The sequence below is a fragment of the Eleutherodactylus coqui genome, chromosome 1 (genome assembly GCF_035609145.1).
Source record: "Eleutherodactylus coqui strain aEleCoq1 chromosome 1, aEleCoq1.hap1, whole genome shotgun sequence".
NCBI classification, from domain to species: domain Eukaryota; kingdom Metazoa; phylum Chordata; class Amphibia; order Anura; family Eleutherodactylidae; genus Eleutherodactylus; species Eleutherodactylus coqui.
Window position 1 is genome coordinate 367,790,578 of NC_089837.1, and position 19,283 is coordinate 367,809,860.

A 19,283-nucleotide genomic window follows, 5' to 3' on the forward strand; every position below is an offset into this window, starting at 1 on the left:
TTAAATTACTACCAATACTATGTGCATTGCATTTGCCGAATGCAGTAAAAAGTCCTGAAAAATCTACCATGTTGCAAGCTTACCTGCAGCAAAGAGCATGACAGCCACTGGTCTGTAGAACCGTCTGCGAGAACCCACACAGATTGAGACTAAGCCAATAAGAAAAGCAATAAGTATGATGGCAGCACCACCAAGTAATAAGGCGAGGGTTGCGATCTGCCAATCTAAAGAAGAAAGGAAAAATGTAAAACATGAGTAATTATTATGATTATAATTATAATACTATTTAATATACGTTTACAAAAAAATTATTATACTTTATTAATAATCCTAAATTGACCACATGTGCTCAACGCATGTAAGGTGGCTACAAAGTCTACATCCTGTGCAAGTCATTATGAATCTTACTTTAAGCTTTTCTTTAGATGGTATACCTGTCCCTTATTTATATACACTATCCTACCAAAGTTATTGGACACCTGAGAAAGAATCAAAAGTAGTATTTATTTACATATGTTAATTCTTAGTGGGGCCTCCTTTGGCCCTAATAATATTGGCTACTTTCCATGGCATACTTTCTACTAACATCTGACACACTTCAGCTGGTATTTCCATCCATTCATTCTGCAAACATATGGCAAGTTCTTTACAATGGTGCAAGGAGCATCATCATTGGAGAGATGAACAATGGAAAAAGTTCTATGGAGTGACATATACTACTCCATCTTCAAATGAGATGGACACACCTGGATGTGGAGGATATTGGGGGAATGACTTTTGCCAGTGTTATTCTAACAATAACATACAGCAAAGGTTCCTTTATGCTCTGAGAATGTTTTATGTAGCATTGTTTCGGTCCGTTGGTTGTACTGGCAAGAACCATGAACATGAAGGTGTACCTTGACATTCTAAACAATAATGTGCTGACAGTGTGGAAATACTCTCATAATGGTCTGTAATACTTCCAGCAAGACAAAGCACGCTGTTAAAAATACAATGCTGTTTAACGTTGGATTGAGGAAATGTATATTTCAAGATTGGACTGGCCTACAGAGTCCTGAGCTGAACCCTACTGAAATCTGTGGGATTAACTGGAAACTTGGGTCAGAAAATATGAGTAGCGTCCATCATCTTTGAGAAAACTCAACAGGCTTTTGCAGGATGGATGGAGGGCAACACTCGCTAAAGTGTGTCAGATATTAGTAGAAAAGAGAGTATGTCATGCCATTAACCCTTTCCAATCCACTGTCTGACCTCTGAAGACATTATGATTTAAGGCTGTACAGCTCCGATGTTGGAAGACATCCGTCGGGGTTCTCTTACTGTATATTGCCAGCCTCTCTGCTGTTGGAGCCTATCCAACGTGTCACCTCATGCAGTACTGGCTTTAGCCAGCATATAGCGCCGTTGTACAACGGCACAAAAAGAGTAAGCCCCCTAGGAAAACCAGGATACAAATTGGATTGGAAAGGGTTAAGTTGAAAGGACGCCCCACTATATGGAAATAAATATTACTTTTGATTATTTTTCACTTGTGGAATTACTTATGGTAGGATAGTGTGTATAAAAGTGAAAATTTGTTTGTTTGTTCTTTATAGGCTCATACATACTGTACTTTGACGTATCGAAACAAAACTTGGTACACATATAGTAATCTTCAGGATCAACTTAAGATACTGACGGATCAACTATTAGTTGCTCATAGCAACTAATCACAGCAGAACTTTCATTTCACTAGAACAGCTCAATGAATGATGATATCTCGTATGTGCAATAGACATTTTTTTAAACAGTCTCAATAAATGAGGTCTATTGTACAATCTACGGTAGAATAAAATACTTTGTGATTCAGCATGGTGAATAATGTATAAGTGTGGTGGATATGGAATGCCTCTGAAAAAAAGAAAACCCATCAGACAAGTGGAGCTGAAAGCAAAGCGTGTGAGATTACTGCGAGTGAGTTAGACAAGTGAGCAACATTACCAATGACTTAAAAACAAGTGCGAAAGAGTCAGGATATCAGGGGATAAAGATACTCCAACACAGAATCAGGTCTGAACTGAAAAAATAAAGACAGAACCAGTGCATCAAGGGTGGCACAGTATTCCAGTTTGTTGCTGGAAGGTTTTCAATATAATCCTCACAAATGCTATGATCAACACCTGAATTTTATTATTTAACAAATGGACCGAATATGTAGCTACTATCATGCCAAGAAATTTAAAACTGAGCTGCAATGTGCTGCAGGAGTGGAATCCTTGGCAACATTGGGTATATAAGCTAGTAAAATCTCTAAAATGTCTCTGAACACATCCCCTGTGCACTGTTGGAGAGATTACGGAGACCCCTGCCGATCTTGAGAACAGGACTCTCGTGTCCCGCTCTCTCGTCACTGCGGAGGTTGCTTCCCCACTGTGATGTCACTCTAAATGAAGTACTATTGCACATGCATAGTCACTGCTGCATTCATGGGGCTGACAAAATACTCAAGTGGATGCAGTTTGGGTATCTCGGCAGTCCAATTGAAGGTGAATGGAGCACTGGTGCGCTTATGCAAACAGTGCTTCATTTAGTCTCCTGTTTAGTGCGGGGGTGCAGTAACCCACAATGAGGAGGATAGGGGATAGGGAACCCCTGGTCTTGAGATCTTCAGCGGTCTGAACAGTGAGACCCCCTCCAATCAGCAAGATATTCCTTATCCTGTGGATACATATACAGTACACATAGAGTTATGCCCTTGGTACACATACAATACTCTTCAAGATAGGTGATACCTTGAAATTCTGATACAGTGTCTATAATGGTTGATGGGGATACAGTTGCAGTTTCTCTCTTTCTGTCTTTAAGACTGCATTCATTTTTGGGGGGGAGCCGAGGGGGTGTATCAGTTTTGATTTACTGCATGCAATTTTGATGTCTACTTTCAAGAGGACACCTTTAAAAAATAAAAAATAAGAGTCCAGTGAACATTACCTTTTAGTGATGATTACCACAAATATTTCCCTCCCTCCTGGTGTGTAATTACGGACCAGTATCTTGTGACACATGCTACAAATTCCCACCACTGGATGAGGTTCGGCACATCAATAGCAAATAAACGCAGTAGCAAAAAGTGCTAAACAGACAACATGAATAACCCAAAGCGTGGATTATTATATCTTATAGTTGTTGCCTTTTTTGTGCTTAAAAAGTCAGGAAAATAATCACTTTAAAAACTACGATAATGTTGACAGATAGGAGAAATAAATGAGAAAACTAACTTAATTGCATGAAATTAATAAAATAAATTTTAAGATCATATATATGATTTGTGCCGTTCTGTTTTGCACAGAAACTACTGGACAGTTTTCAATCTGTTAGAGCAGAAAAATGACAATTATTAGGGCTCATTCACACAGGCGTATTGCCACCGCGTATTACACACTTGTTTTTTCCGTGCGTAACACACGGTGAATGGAGGCAATGAAATTCTTTGGACTTTCACTCTTCCATTCACAGTTGCATTGGAGATGCAAGGGTATGGACGCTATATGCAAGGGATGCACGCTATATTTCCCTGCATTTCATATGCAGTCCTTGAAGGGTTCCGTATTGAAACGCTGCCCTCTTGCAATGCCTGCACAGAGTGGGGGATTTGAAAAAGAAAGTCACACTGTGCATGTCCATGACGTCATAATCCCAGGCATGCGCAGTGCCGATCGCAGCTCATATGCAATCTCTGCCAGCTCTTCTGCCAGCATAGCATAGGGACTGCGACGAGTACAACTCTGCGAGACTTGCAGTTTTCTACTCTTTCCGGGGCTTATACCGTCTCCTTCACACACACAGCAGAAGTTGCCTACCTGCAGCCTATCTGCAATTATACAGAAGCTGTGAGAGCCATGGGGAAGAGCTGTGGGAAACAACTGCTATGAAGGGAAAGGAGAGGAGAGGTTGCTAACTGGAGGGGTAAGTCGACTCACTTCTATGATGGCGAGGAGAAAGATAATACTGTGGTGGGAGATGATATTGTGTAGAGGGAGAGATAATACTGTGAAGGGTAGATAAAACCTTGGTGGGAGAGCTAAAACTATAAGGGGAGATAGATGAAACTCTGAGGAGAGATAAAACTCTAGACAACAGAAAGAGAATACTAGGGAGGATAATGCTCAGGGGCGGAGAAATAATACTCTGTGGGGAAGAGAGATGATACTAAGGGAGGAGGTAGTACAAGTGGTGATAATAGAAATGGGGAAGAGATTATACTTGGGGATTATACAAAAGTATTTACCCCACTGGTGTTTTTCCTGTTTTGTTACATTACAACCTGGATTTAAAATTTTAATTTATATTTTATGTAATGGACCTGACAAAAGTGTCCAAATTGTTACAAAGGAATGAAGAAAAAATACCTAGTTTAAAACAATAAATAAATGCAAACTGAAAAAAATGTGAACGCACTCACCCCCTTTACTATGAAACCCTGCAGTGAGGTGTGGTCCAACCAATTATCTTGAGAAGTTGCAGAATTAGTTAAATAAGCCCCCCCCCCCCTCTGTGCTATCAGAGAACCGTATAATCTATCACATAATATCAGTATCAATACACCTGTTCTGAAAGTCCCTTAAGTCTGAAACATTACTAAACAAGCAGGCCAGAGACAAAGCTGTGGAATAGCATAGGGTTTGGCTTATAAAAAATATGCTGAACTTTGAACATCCCACAGAGCACCATTCAATCCATTAAAACAAAATGGGAGGAGTATGGTACAACTACAAGAAGAAAAGATGGCTAGTGGCTATCCACCAAAACTCACAGAATCAACGATAACTTTTAAGAAGCTCCAAAGATCCACAGTGGAGATTTAAGTATCTATCCATAGAAACATTGTAAGTCATATGGTCCACAGAGCGAGGCTTCATGGAAGAACAGATGAAACAAAAGCCACTGCTTGAAAAAGCATGTTTGAAGTTTGCCCAAACATGTTTGTCAAACAGCATGCAACAGATTCCCCAAACATGTGGAAGAAAGGTCTCTGGTCAGAGTAGACTCAAACTTAACTCTTTGTCCATACTGCAAAATATAGTGTAAAATATGTGTGGCACCAACCCAATACTACCCATCACTACAAAGAACACCATTCCCACAGTGAAGCACGGTGGTGGCAGCATCATGCTGTGGAGATGCTTTTCATCTGCAGTGACTGGAAATCTGGTCAGGATTAAAGGAACGATGGATGGAATTAAATATAGGGCCATTCTACCAGAGATTTGAGACTGCGACAGAGGTTCACTTTTCAGCAGGACAATGACCCCAACAAACTACTAATATTATCCTGGAGCGGTTTAAGGGAAAATATTTCAATCTCTTGGAATAATGTAGTCAAAGCCAGACCTCAATCCAATTGCAGATCTGTGGCATGACTTGAAGACTGCTGTATACCAACACATCCCATCTAACTTCAAGGAGTTGGAGCAGTTTTGCCCAGAAGCATGGTCAAAAATCCCAATGGCTGGATGTGCAAAGCTAAAAGAGAGATTCCCCAAAAAACATACATCAGTAAAAGTAGCAAATGGTTGTTCCACAAACTATTGACTTTCCGGGGTGAATACTTAAGCACATTATAGTTCCAAGTTTTTCACCTTAATTATTGTTTGTAGCACAATTAAAAAAAATATTTTGCACCTTCAAAGTGTTGTGAAAATTGTTGTATGTTGTGCAACTCAAATAGTGCAAATCCCCTAAACATCCATTTTAATTCCAGCAATAAAACTCGGCAAAACACTTATGGGGTTAATACTTTTACAAAGCACTGTATTTGGAGAAGAGATGATACTGTGGGGGAGAAACTACACTGGTGGATAGATAATTTTGGGGGGCGGAAAGTAAATATTCTGGGGAGAGAAATTATACTGGGGATAAAATAAGACTATGAGAAGAGAGAGGTAATACTGTGAGAAATAAAGTCACACTGCAGAATGAGACAATTTTGGGAGGCAGAGATGATACTTTGTGGGAGAAATGATACTGGGGAGAGAATAACAAGAATAATAAGTCTGTATTGGAGCAGTATATATAGGGAGGACCTAAACTGTTTCTGTACACAGCACAATCTAACCAAAGGTAGACCCTGTATAGCTACAGTATATAATGTACTGAATCTATACTAGGCAGATCAGTATTCTGTCCTAGGCACTTGAGGGCCAATGCCTAGTGCAGTGCGTTGTTGGGAGTGGTGTCACAAATGCACAATTAGTGCAGCTGCAGCAAGCTACACTTCTATTTCTCAGTAGTGCACTAACATGAGCGACGCTGCTGCTGCTAGATTTGTACATGCTGTGCCCTAAATTAATTATATGCTTTAAATAATTTTATGCCTCAATAATCAGTTTTGAAAAGCATGTAAAAAAGGGGACATGGCTATGAGGAGTCATAAAAAATGCTAGAAATAGTAATAGCAAGCATCATTATTTTGGCACAAAAGTCAGTCAAGAGTTTCCATAAAGAAGACAAAAGCATATAACATATTTTGAATGTACCAGCCAGCATGCAACACTGATTAATTTACTGCAGTTACTTTCCTTCTTATTTAGTTTTATGCTCTTTACCCCTATAATTTTATACGTAGTGACGAACCTATGGCATGTGTGCCAAAGGGAGCATGCACAGCCCTCTCTGTTGGCATGCGCGCCGACAGCTTCTCATCACTATAGTGATTACCAGCCAGGTTCTTCCTCCCCTGGCCTCTCCTCCTTGGTTCCACAGCAGGAGAGGATAAGGGAGGATGAGCCCAGGTGCACACACTTCTGCCTGAAGCAGCGCCAAGAAGAGAGATAGTGGCGCTTCGACGACAAGGAGAAGGCAAGTATATCGATCTCAGGGGAACACTATTACTACTGTGGCCAATGTAGGGGACACTATTACTACTGAAGCCACTGTGGGGGTCACTATTACTACTGGGGCCAATATAGGGGACACTATTACTACTGAGGCCACTTGGGGTCACTATTACTACCGGGGTCAATGTAAGAGACACTATTACTACTGAGGTCACTGTGGGGGGTCACTATTGCTATTGGGGCCAATATAGGGACACTATTACTACTGAGGCCACTCTGGGGGACACTATTACTACTGAGGCCACTATTGGGGTCACTTTTACTACTGGGGCCAATATAGGGGACACTATTACTACTGAGGCCACTTGGAGTCACTATTACTACCGGAGTCAATATAGGGGACACTGTTACTACTGAGGCCACTGGGGAAGGGGGGGTCACTATTGCTAGTGGGGTCAATATAGGGGACACTATTACTACTGAGGTTACGGTGGGGTCACTATTATGCTGGGGCCAATATAGAGGACACCATTACTACTAAGGCCACTGTGGGGGTCACTATTACTACTGAGGCTAATATAGCAGACACTTTTACTACTGAGGCCACTGTGGGGTCACTATTACTACTGAATCCAATATAGGGTCACTATTACTACTGAGGCCACTCTGCACATGGTAGCATACCTCAAGCTAACTATATTTGCATGTTGCAGAAATGCTGTGGAATGTCAGCAGCGGAAATGTCCATGGCAAATTACGCAGCATCCAAAAAACTGTCAAAATCCACACCATTGATGCAGGTTTTGACTGGAAAACAGCCGCGCAACCGCAGCTGACTTCATATTATGTGGATCTCACCTTCTCTATAGGCTTCCCGCTGTCAGTGCTCTCCGGCGTCCGATTCCCAGCGCCCTGGTCAGGTGCGGCGCCACTTGTCAGGTGATGCTGGTCAGGTGAGGCAAGTAATGTTCGCTAGGAACCAGAAGCCAGGGAGCGCTGACAATGGGAAGCCTTCAGAAGAGGTGAGGGGAAGTGCCGCATAGTATGAAATCAGCTGCAGGTACGCAGCACATTTGCAGTGAAAACCCGCACCAATGGTACTTCAGTGCTTCAGCTAGGAAAAAAATACAGGGCGTTCCTCCCAGTCTATTTTGAAACGGCACTATACTTTTTATAACAACGGAGGTAAAAATCATACGTTGTGATAAGCCCCGCCGCCTGAAATCTTGGCACTTGGTTATAAATAGGGGGGTTTTGGGTTGCAGTTTGGGCACTCGGTCTCTTTAAAAGGTTCGCCATCACTGCTATATACATTTAGGATGGTATTAATCATTATATTTGTTCTATATATTAGAACTCATTTCACAGTCTATTTCCTGTGTTTGGCTCCATTGTCACCCAAATGGCACCAAACAGAACCCACTGACTATAATGGGATATGTCCAGCTTCCGGCATTCTGCATTTTCCTGGACAAATAATGCAGCATGTGTGATATAATAATTCTGGTAGATCGTCATCCGTCTTTCTGTGTCAATCTGCCACATTTCTGGTCTAGGGAAAGTTAAATTGCCCTAGCAGATGGAAGTGTATTTTAAGCCCAGCATAGCTCAACCAAATTCATATTTCCCTCTATTCACATCTGTGACGGAGTTGTCTTTAAGACCATTTGTCTTTCTGGGACCAGCAAGTAAATCCTTTATTGTGATGTTAATGATGTTACCAAGTGACAAGGGGATGCTAATTAAGGCCCTTTTACAGGGGACGACTGAGGGGCAAACAATGCCCAACACTCATCCCCCTATGTGTTGCACAAGAGCTGGAAGAGATTTAACTCCTTGCTCTCCCCCGCCCCTCCCAATTCACGAACACAGCAGTACTGAATGGCTGCTGTTTGTACTCTTCGTTCAGGATCATCGCTCATCGTTAAGGCTGCATAAAATCCTGAATGATAAATGATGAGTGTAAACAGCAGGCATTCAGCACTGAACGGCCGCTGTGTCAGTGAATGGCGAGGGGTGGGGGAGAGCAAGGAGTGAAATCTCCTCCAGCCTCACGGCCCTATGCTGTCCGCTCTGTCAGAGAGCCAGTAATACTTACTCCTGTGCAACAGCATGGGAGCGAGAATACACAGGGACGAGTGTTGGGCATTGTTTACCCGACATTCGTCCTGTGTAAATGGGGCTTTACTACATTCCCCCAATCATTTGTCCTTCATTCTGTGTCCAGTATACACGAACTAGACATTGCATCACAGAGCCTTGACACTGCATCAGAGGAAAAATGTATAATGGGACTGTGGGTCATCTGAAGGTCTCAGCCCAACAACAGTTATAGTTTTGGAATCATGAGTGTACCACCGACCCAGTGCATTTACTCCCATCACTGTGTGACCCACAAAGCCCACACCTCCTGGGGAAATATGGCGGAAATGCTAAGTTAGGGTTCGATCCAGATGATCTATGCATATATTCAGCATGCCTATCAATGATGTAAAAAGAAGGCCAGTGGAGGTGTGACTCTACAAAGGCTATAAAACTAAGGGGGTCCCCACCCCAATTTGTCAGACCCAGAATTAGCATCCAATCCAGGCTGATCCCTCTTCCGCATGCATTCCTCGTGCACCAGGACTATCAGAAACAACTTCATAGACTTGAATTTGTCGTCTTATTTTATCCCTTTTTGTTTTGTACTGTTTTGTTAATCTTTTTTTGTATATTTTTATCTAAACACTGCTAACCCCTTTTACAATAAAGCTTAAAACTTTATTAATCGTCCTTGAACACTTTTAGGAATCCATAACACTAAAATGTGTTAACTGTATGTTGGCTGGTAGACACGGAAGTGGCTGATCCCTACCTGTCGGAAACGGTCAGTGGTGGCAGCAAGATATGTTTGGGTGTGCTAGGCTGTGCAGGGTGAAAATTGGGCTCCATCTTGCTTGAGTGTAGGGTCAAGATAGCTGAAAATAAGTCTACTCTGCGGTCTGCCCCTGGGTGAAATATGTCACATGTTGGTGACTGTTGGACCCGTAAACCGCTGCCTGCCATCCAACCCATGACTAATTGGTCATGGCGGTCGTGTCTGTGACTATTGTGCGCAGAATTTGATGCTGAATCTATACTGTATAGAACCTCTGACGCAGATGTAAACCGAGCTTTAGACATCACGGATAATATAAACAGCTTCTATCATGAAAATTATTAGCAGTTGATCCTGTAAGTGACATCATATTTTTCTAAATAGCAATACAATAGAGAATACAGTAACAGAACACTGTATGTAATAACAGACCAATAGCCGCTATTAGATAGATAAGAAACAAATACATAAGGTGTGACAAATATCAAATGTAAAAGGCATCACTGGGTGAACTGGAAATATTGGTGTTAAATTATAAAGAAATCAATCATAACATGTTAGCAAAACGTAGTATGAAGATAAAGGAAACAGTAATACAAAATTGAAATCCCACATAGAAAACAGTTTATTCATTGGAATGGTAATGTACTAAATATTGCACTGAGAAATATTATCATGATGAAAGATCTAAATCATTTTTAGATGGAATTTAAATGATTTTATATACAAAAGAAGCAAGTAATTGGAACTAAATGTTCACTATAAATATCCAGATGGGTCTACACTTATCACATATTCTCATTAGTAACAGTAATAATTAGCTGTACATAGAGATTAGTGTTTGTCACATGTAATGTTAAGGTCGTTTTTCAAAGGAACTGTGGGTAACCAGCCCTCAAGCCATGTGCATCACAATGAAGTAATGCGGGAAAAGGTATGTTGGCATTTTAGGAAATATATACAACCTCAATTCCAAAAAAGTTGGAATGCTGTGTACAATGTAAATAAATGTAAAGAAGAAAAGAATGTAGCGATTGTCTTACGTTATTGACAATAGAACAGAGAACATTTATCAGAAAGTGAAAGTGAGACATTTTTCTATTTCGTTAAAAAAATTAACTCAGAAATTGACAGCAGCAACACATCTCAAAAAGGTTAAGATGGGTATATCTACCATTGTTTAGCACTCCCTTCTCTTTTTACAACAGTCTGTAACTCTTTGGGAAGGGAGGAGACCAATTTCTGGAATTTTGGGAGAGGAATGTTCGCCCATTTTTGTCTGATGTAGGATTCTAGCTGCTTAACGCCGCCTGCACATGGGCGGATATTTGTTGCAGAATCCACGGTCGGTGTCTGCACCGCGAATCCGCAGCAAATACTGCCCGTTACTTCCTATGGAGATCCACTGCTTCCTACACATAAGCATGAAGAATTGCGATTTCCGCTCACGAAGGGGGAAAACGCAGCATGCTCCATTCTCATGTGGGCTCCGAATGGGTGGCCAGTCCGCAATGAATAGCGGACAGGTCGCGGATTCCGCATCATCATCTAGTGACAGTGTGGGGAAAAAATTGAAAATAAAAAATCTGTACTGCGCATATGCAATGGTGCACCACTGGGTTCGTCTGCAGTTCAGAAAAGACGGCAATAGAGCAGGTACGTGTGGACACCCCTGCTGCCAGAGCCAGATTCCGCGTGTAGAATCCGGTTCTGCCGTGTGCAGGTGGCCTAACAGTCCTGGGTCTTCTTTGCTGGATTTTTAGTTTCATAATACACCAAATGTTTTCTATTGGTGAAAGGTCTGGACTGCAGGCGGCCAGTTCAGCCCCCGGACTCTTCTTCTGCGAAGCCATGCTGTTGTGATGGATGCAGTATGTGGTTTAGCATTGTCTTACTGAAATATACAAGGTATTCCCTTAACCCTTTCCAATCCACTGTCTGACCTCTGAAGACATTATGATTTAAGGCCCTACAGCTCTGATGTTGGAAGACGTCTGTTGGGGTTCTCTTACTGTATATTGTCAGTCTCTCTGCTGTTTGAGCCTATCCAACATCTCTTCTCATGCAGTACTGGCTTTATTGTATAACAGTAGAAAAAGAGTAAGCCCCCTAGGAAAACCAGGATACAAATTGGATTGGAAAGGGTTAAAGAGACGTTGACTGGATGGGAGCATATGTTCTTCTAAAATCTCCATATGCTGCTCAGCATTGATAGTGACTTTCAAGATGTGTGCGCTGCCCATGCCATAGGCACTAATACAACCCCATATCATCATCTATCATTAGTGAGATGCAGGCCTTTAAACTGCGCTGATAACAAGCTGTATGGTCCCTGTCCTCTTGAGTCTGCAGGATGCAGAGAGCATGGTTTCCAGAAAAAAAATCAAATTTTCATTCATCTGACCACAGAATTATTTTCCATTTTGCTTTAGTCTATTTTAAATAAACTTTGGGGCAGAGAAGACGCCGGCGTTTGTGGATTGTATTGATATCTGGTTTCCTCTTTGCATGAAATAGCTTTGACTTGTATTTGTGGATTACGCAGGAACTTTGTGTTCATAGGCAGTGATTTCTGGAAGTATTCCTGAGGGTGTGTAGTGATTTGCATTACAGAATCATGCCTGTTTTTAATGCAGTACCGTATGAGGGCCTGTGATTCTAGAGCATTTAATATTGACCATTGGCCTTGTCCCTTGAGCACATTAATTTCTCCAGATTCACTGAATCTTTTGATGATATTTACATTGAAGAACATTATTCTGAATATATTTCACGATTTATAGATGCAGTTTTTTACAGATTGGTAAACCTCCCACCATCTTTACTTCTGAAAGACTCTGCCTCTCTAACTTTTATTACTTTTTTATACACAGTCATGTGACTTAGTAGAAAATTGAACCTCCAGCTGTTTTTCATTAGTACCACTTACTTTACCAGCCTTTTGATACCACTATATTAAGTTTTGTGAGACGTGCAGCTGCAATCAATATTTAAATGAGTTAAGCTTTTTATGAGATAAAAAAAGTCTCACTTTCAACTTTGGATATGTATTCTATGCCATATTGTGAATAAAATGTGGTTAATATGAGATTTTCAAATCATTTCATTATTTTTTTTCTTTAATTTATTTACCTTTTACACAGCTCCCCAACTTTTTTCAGATTAGGGTTGTATTAAAAAGAGGAAATCAGGAGTTTCAATACTAGAAAATTCTACAACTAGATCAACTGTAAGAGAAAAAAATCTGAATACTCTTAGTACAAATGTAGCAGTTGTAACATGACTGGCGTGTCCTGATAATTTGATTTACAGCATTGTAGTATATTGTAGTAGAGTTGTCCTAATGCATTCTCCTTCCAGAAAATTAGAATCTGCGGATCTCCCTCTATCCACAGCCCTTTAATCCTTTGAAATAAAACTCTTAATAAAATTCTGAACCTCATTTATTCAGTGGAGAGAAAAGAAGAAAAAAATATTCTCCTCAGGCAAGTCAAAGACTAAGGCCGGCCGGAACACGCGCATATTTGCAGTGCGGAATCCGGAGAAGGTATCTGCCTCAGGATTCCACAGCAAATACCGCCTATAAAATGCTATTGAAAACCGCTTTTTCCTGTACACGAGCAGAAATGAAATGTGATTTTCAACTCACGGAGGGGCAATCGCAGCATATTCTATGTTTAAGTGGATTCTGCACAGACGGCTTCCAGTGAAGGCAATGGAAGCCGCCCAACCTGCGGCCCTTTCACAATTGACATTGTGGAAAGGTTGCAGATTCCGCTTCATGGCTAGGCGCTGACGCGGGAAAATCAGGGATTTAAAAAAAATAAACTATACTGCGCACGTCCAATGGCTCTCCATGCAAACCATCCGTAGTATAGAAAAAAAGAGACAGGTATGCTTAGATGCCGGCTGGAGACAGGGCCGAATTCCGCTGTGGACTTCCACAGCCGGCCTAAAGCAGAAAAGAAACTAAAACAAGGAAGAAACCCATAATTGCAAAAGAATTGTGAAGTACCTGTGTGGTTATTTAACTCTGCTAAAGACAAAAAGAAAGATCAACCTCCACGATTATCGGACACAATATAACACAAATATTGCTACAAGCTACGATTTAGTCTCTCCATTTGTCCAAGTGCAGTCGTCACAAGCCTCCACATATTTCTCAATATCACAGCGAATAGATCGCAACCAGAACTTCCTATAGATAAATTTATACATATTATTAAAGCCAGAGTGTCCAACAAGAACTGAACCATACATCTTCATGATTAGTTGTAGATACAACTGAATCTGTACATACAATTTCTCTTGGAAGAACACTGGGAACAAGATTTTGAGTTTCCCTAATCTGAGATTCCAGATCTAATGAAAGAGCAGAAACAACAACTTCCTCTGCAAATATAGGTGGTTCCTCCGGAACCTGAGTAACAAACCATCTAGAGAGAGCATCTGCCTTAATGTTCTTAATTCCAGGTCGATAAGTTATAATAAAATTACATTGTGAAAAGAAAAGAGACTGCTGAGCTTGTCTGGAGTTCAATCTTTTAGCTGACTCTAAATAAACAAGATTCTTATGATCAGTAACCACCATTATTTTATGTTAAGTGCTGTCAAGGAAGTGTCTCCACTCCTCAAATGCTCATTTTATAGCTAACTAGCAGAATTACCCAGCTTCACACAGATCTATTTTGCGCAATTGTTTGTTGTTTGAGTGGTTAAATACTTTGTTTGATACTGATGTGAAGCCAAATTAGCCACATAGGTAAATCAAGCACTTTAGAACATTTTAGACCAGGTTTCAGCTCTTATTTTTCTTTTGTATTCTGATTTTGCCCAAATATATCAAGAACGGTAGGTCCTAGAGAACTGGTCTGAAGCATTCTGAAGTGCCTGATTTACCTATGTGGCTAATTTGGTGAAGATTAGTCCAGTCCTTTTGCCATATTCTAATTTTTTGCATATGTGTCGCGAATAGTACGTCCTAGAGAGCTAAACCTGGTCAAAAACCTTCCAATGCACCTGAATTACCTATGTGACAATTTTGTAGATTTGTCTAGTTATTTGGCCGTGTATAACGAACAGACAACAGAAATTAATTTTCGTATATATATATATTGATAATTCACCAGTGTCATCGTTTTATGCCTACTGTAAAAATTTCCTAGAACAGAAAGCACTGGGACACAAATTAGATTACTTGAGCGCTGCAACTACACTGTCCCTACACCAATTTCTAAAGCATCTACTCCTATAATAAAAATTTTGGAAACATCCAGTTGGATTAAAATTAGCTACAGATAAAAAACATTTAAAAAATGCATCCTTAGCAGCAGCCCATTTTCATATACGAGTTATTAGCTCTCTTCTTGGTTAGATCAGAAAGAGGCTAGATTATTTCCAAAATAAAATAAACTAAATTTCCTAGAGCAATTGCCAAATTGTACAAAATGTTGTAGAGCTTTGAGATTTTGCTGTTAAATCCATTCTAGAATTGCCTGTGTCTAAGGCCTAGTGCCCACAGCCGTGACGGGCTCCGCAAGCGGAATTCCGCAGCGGAGTCCATCAGGGCCCCCCCCCCCCCTTAGAGACCCCATACTCACCTCTGGATCCGCTGCCTGATGTCCCGCAACACTGTGGATTTCACGCGGCGGAAATCCACCTGTGGTAATTAGGCCTTAGTAGGATCAATCTTGAACCCTTGAGAAGTAATAATATACCCTGTGTAATATACTGTGTCCTTCTTAGCAAGCATGGAATTTTCCCTGAGAATTTGTAGAACCTGTTGAATATAAGTCTTGCGAGAGAGATGGTAAATCAGGTGAGTAAATTAGTATATTCAAGACAGACTAGGGGGCTCATTCACACAAGGGTACTTTCTTTCCGTATTTTTTACCGACTAAATCTGGACAAAATAGGCACCCACTGAATTAAATTGGTGTATTCAGATGTGTTTTTTTCACGGACCAATGTTGTTTGTAAAAAAAAATCACAGCATGTCCTATATTACAGACCAAAATTGCCCATTAAAGACTATGGGTGCAATAAAAAGCACATTAGCATTTGTATTCATTGCGTTTTTCTGCAAGCTGTTTTCTTTGGGTTGTGCCAAATTGGCACCACTTGGGCCTTCTTGCGGATTTTTGCATGCGTGAGAAACAGATGTAAAAACACACATACACACTAAATATACTTTAAAAACACACATACATATGCAATGGAAACTGAGTTTTTCACTGACCAAAATTGCATACACCCGTGTGAAAGAGCCCTAAAATAAATTGATCAATATGATCATGAAGGATGTCATTAACAAGTGATTAAAAACCTGTAGGCACATTGTTTAACCCAATAGTCTCCTTCCAGAGTGTTGAATGCTGTCTTTCATTTATTCCCTTCACGAATGCAAATCATATTATAAACACCTCGCAGGTCCAGTTTAGAAAACTATCAGGACTTAAACCCAGGAGCTCCTATACTCCAGGCGGTGGCTCTACCTGCTAAGCTATCCAGACTATTGAATAGCTTCCCTGCATAACCTTGTTCTTGTCCATAGCTACTACTCCTGGTTCCTGACTGGCTCCTTCCTGTTCCTTAATTGGCCCTTCCTCCAGTTCCTTGAGAGATTATTGTGCTTCCAGTACTCAAGCTCTTCTGTCTGACATACGTACCTGTGTACCGACCTCTGGCTTCCCTGACTACACTACCAATCTGCACTGATTGCAACTCCAACCACAACGTGTCCATATCCAAGGTAAAGCCAAGCACCAAGTCTTGACTGATTTTTAATCACAATGACTGTTTTTGCAGAGTGACATCACCCTAGGAGTCATCTTTTACTGGGGAAGGCAATAGCAAGCTGGGTACTAATTTTACCAACCTGAGAAGGATGAAAGGCAGAGTCAACCTTAAACTGGCTACCGGACCCAAGCAGGGGTTGAATTCACAACCCTTAGTTTGTGAGCAAGAGCTTAGAACTGTATTTCTGCTGCCTTAACACTCTGACTACATAAGGCTCTAACGTGTCCATACAAGTTGATTAATGAGATCAGCAATGAGTGGAAGAAGATAAGGATTATGTACAGTTATTTTGTTTAGTTCAAACATGGAAATAACCAACCGTCCCTTTTCTTTACAAAAAACAAACCTGCTGCAACAGGAGAATTAGATGGACTATTGAAAATACACTTTTTCAATGCTTGTCTCTCAGTAGCAGAAAGAATATACAATATGCTCTTAGGTAGTTTACTGCCGGTAATGAAGTCAACGGTACAATTATAAGACCTGTGTGGTGGTAACTTTTCTGACCTTTACTTAGAAAATATATCTGCTAAATCTTCCATAAAATATGGTAAGTGATCATCATCAACTGTGGCAATGTTAACAGACATACATTTACTACAACAAGAATTTGCCCATTTAGAATTTCATTCAAAAATAGGGTTATGTAGTTTTAATCATGGCATTCTTAGAACAATGTGAGCACGTAGAGACTCAAAAACATATGTACAAATTATCATTTCCTCATGACACACCTCCAAAACAAAGAACTTAATATGTCTTTAAGGCAATGGAGACAAATCAATAGCGCATCAATAAAACCGGTACTGACACCATGATATCACTCCGGCCCCGCGCATGTGCCATAACCTTGTCGGTGACAAAGCTGCTGTGAGATAGTGCTATTCATATGGCAATTTATCAAAAGTCATCCTAAATTGCAGGTATATTTTAAGTCATGGTACAAGATTACAAAGTTATTTAAAACCAATGTTTTCTGATAAGATAAATGAGACTAAGAGCCAATTGAAATGGCCCCATTATGACCTATAAGGGTATATGCAAGCAATTTTTACACATGAACTGTTTTGTGCAGTATCTGTGCAGATCAAACAGCAAACAGAAGGGTGCCAGTGTGCCTTATGAGGCAAAGTGTACCTTACTTGGGCACAACTCACAATACGGCCATGTGAATCTGCCTTAAGGGTGATTTTACATAGACAGACAATCTGCCTGTGGTAAAAAGCATGTTGGTCAACACTCAATAATGTGTACACAGGCAGATTATTGCTAGTATGTTACTACTACATTACCACAGAATGCATTAGTCAGCAGCACATCATCCCATGTCTCAAGGGTGAGACCCCCACCAATCAGACTTTTATCACCTATCCTCTGGATAGGTGATAAAAGTGTATAATGATACAACCCCTTTAACAGTAATAGTAACCAGACATTTGTAATCCAGGCTTGGTATATTATGAATAATTTTCTTTCTCTAGCTTTCTTTACATTTTTTTTGGCCCACTCTGGTTATATCTAGGCATTTATTAGTGGCCATAGAAGTTCTAAGAGAGAAACCAAAGTGTTTACTTCAATAGCATGGAACTAAAAGACTTTTAAAACTCAATTATCACCAAAGTACTAAAGGCTCCATAGGTGGGCCCAGCATCTAATATGATAATGCTCTCCAAAGGTCCAGCAGAAGTCAATCCTACTTGGAGCTAATTTTGAAACTCATTCTTAAAGGGGTTGTCCCGCGAAACAAAGTGGGGGTATACACTTCTGTATGGCCATATTAATGCACTTTGTAATGTACATTGTGCATTAATTATGAGCCATACAGAAGTTATTCACTTACCTGCTCCGTTGCTAGCGTCCCCGTCTCCATGGTGCCGTCTAATTTTCAGCGTCTAATCACCCGATTAGACGCGCTTGCGCAGTCCGGTCTTCTCCGTGTTGAATGGGGCTGCTCGTGCTGGAGAGCTGCTCCTCGTAGCTCCGCCCCGTCACGTGTGCCGATTCCAGCCAATCAGGAGGCTGGAATCGGCAATGGTCCGCACAGAAGACCTGCGGTCCACCGAAGATCCCAGTGAAGATCCCGGCGGCCATCTTCGCAAGGTAAGTAAGAAGTCACCGGAGCGCGGGGATTCGGGTAAGTACTATCCGTTTTTTTTTTTCAACACATGCATCGGGTTTGTCTCGCGCCGAACGGGGGGGCTATTGAAAAAAAAAATACCTGTTTCGGCGCGGGACAACCCCTTTAACCCTGGAATAGAACCCTTTCAAATTTTTAAAATTTTCAAATTGGTGCTACAGGAGTGCTATTTAAGGAGTTGCCCAGCTGTAGCTATTAAAGGAGTTGCCCACTAGTTTACAGCTGTAAAGCTGTAAACTAGTGATAGCCTATCCTTAGGATAGGCCATCAATAACAGATTGGTGGGGATCCACCACCAAGACCACCTTCTAATTAGCTGTTTGTAGGAAACAGACAGCACCATCCCCACTGCAGTGGCCAGGCTTTATATTAACCCTTTCCAATCCAATTTGTATCCTGGTTTTCCTAGAGGGCTTACTCTTTTTCTGCTGTTATACAATGGTGCTATCTGGTGGCTAAAGCCATTACTGCATGAGGTGACACGTTGGATAGGCTCAGACAGCAGAGAGGCTGGCAATATACAGTAAGAGAACCCAGTTGGACGTCTTCCAACATCGGAGCTGTACAGCCTTAAATCATAATGTCTTCAGACGTCAGACAGTGGATTGGAAATGGTTAAAGGCAAAGTTCTAATTGAAATGAATGGGAATGTTAACTGTAATAACAACCA

At 40.9% G+C, this 19,283-nt stretch overlaps 1 protein-coding gene across 1 annotated transcript in view; it reads right to left on the reverse strand.

The window, feature by feature from the left end:
* TMEM47 (transmembrane protein 47) overlaps nucleotides 1-19,283 on the reverse strand; it is a 130,492-nt gene that overhangs the window by 42,933 nt on the left and 68,276 nt on the right. Inside the window, exon 2 of the mRNA XM_066577971.1 lies at nucleotides 84-224. Within this exon, the coding sequence (XP_066434068.1) occupies nucleotides 84-224 (141 nt within the window). The remainder of the gene's footprint in view (nucleotides 1-83; nucleotides 225-19,283) is intronic.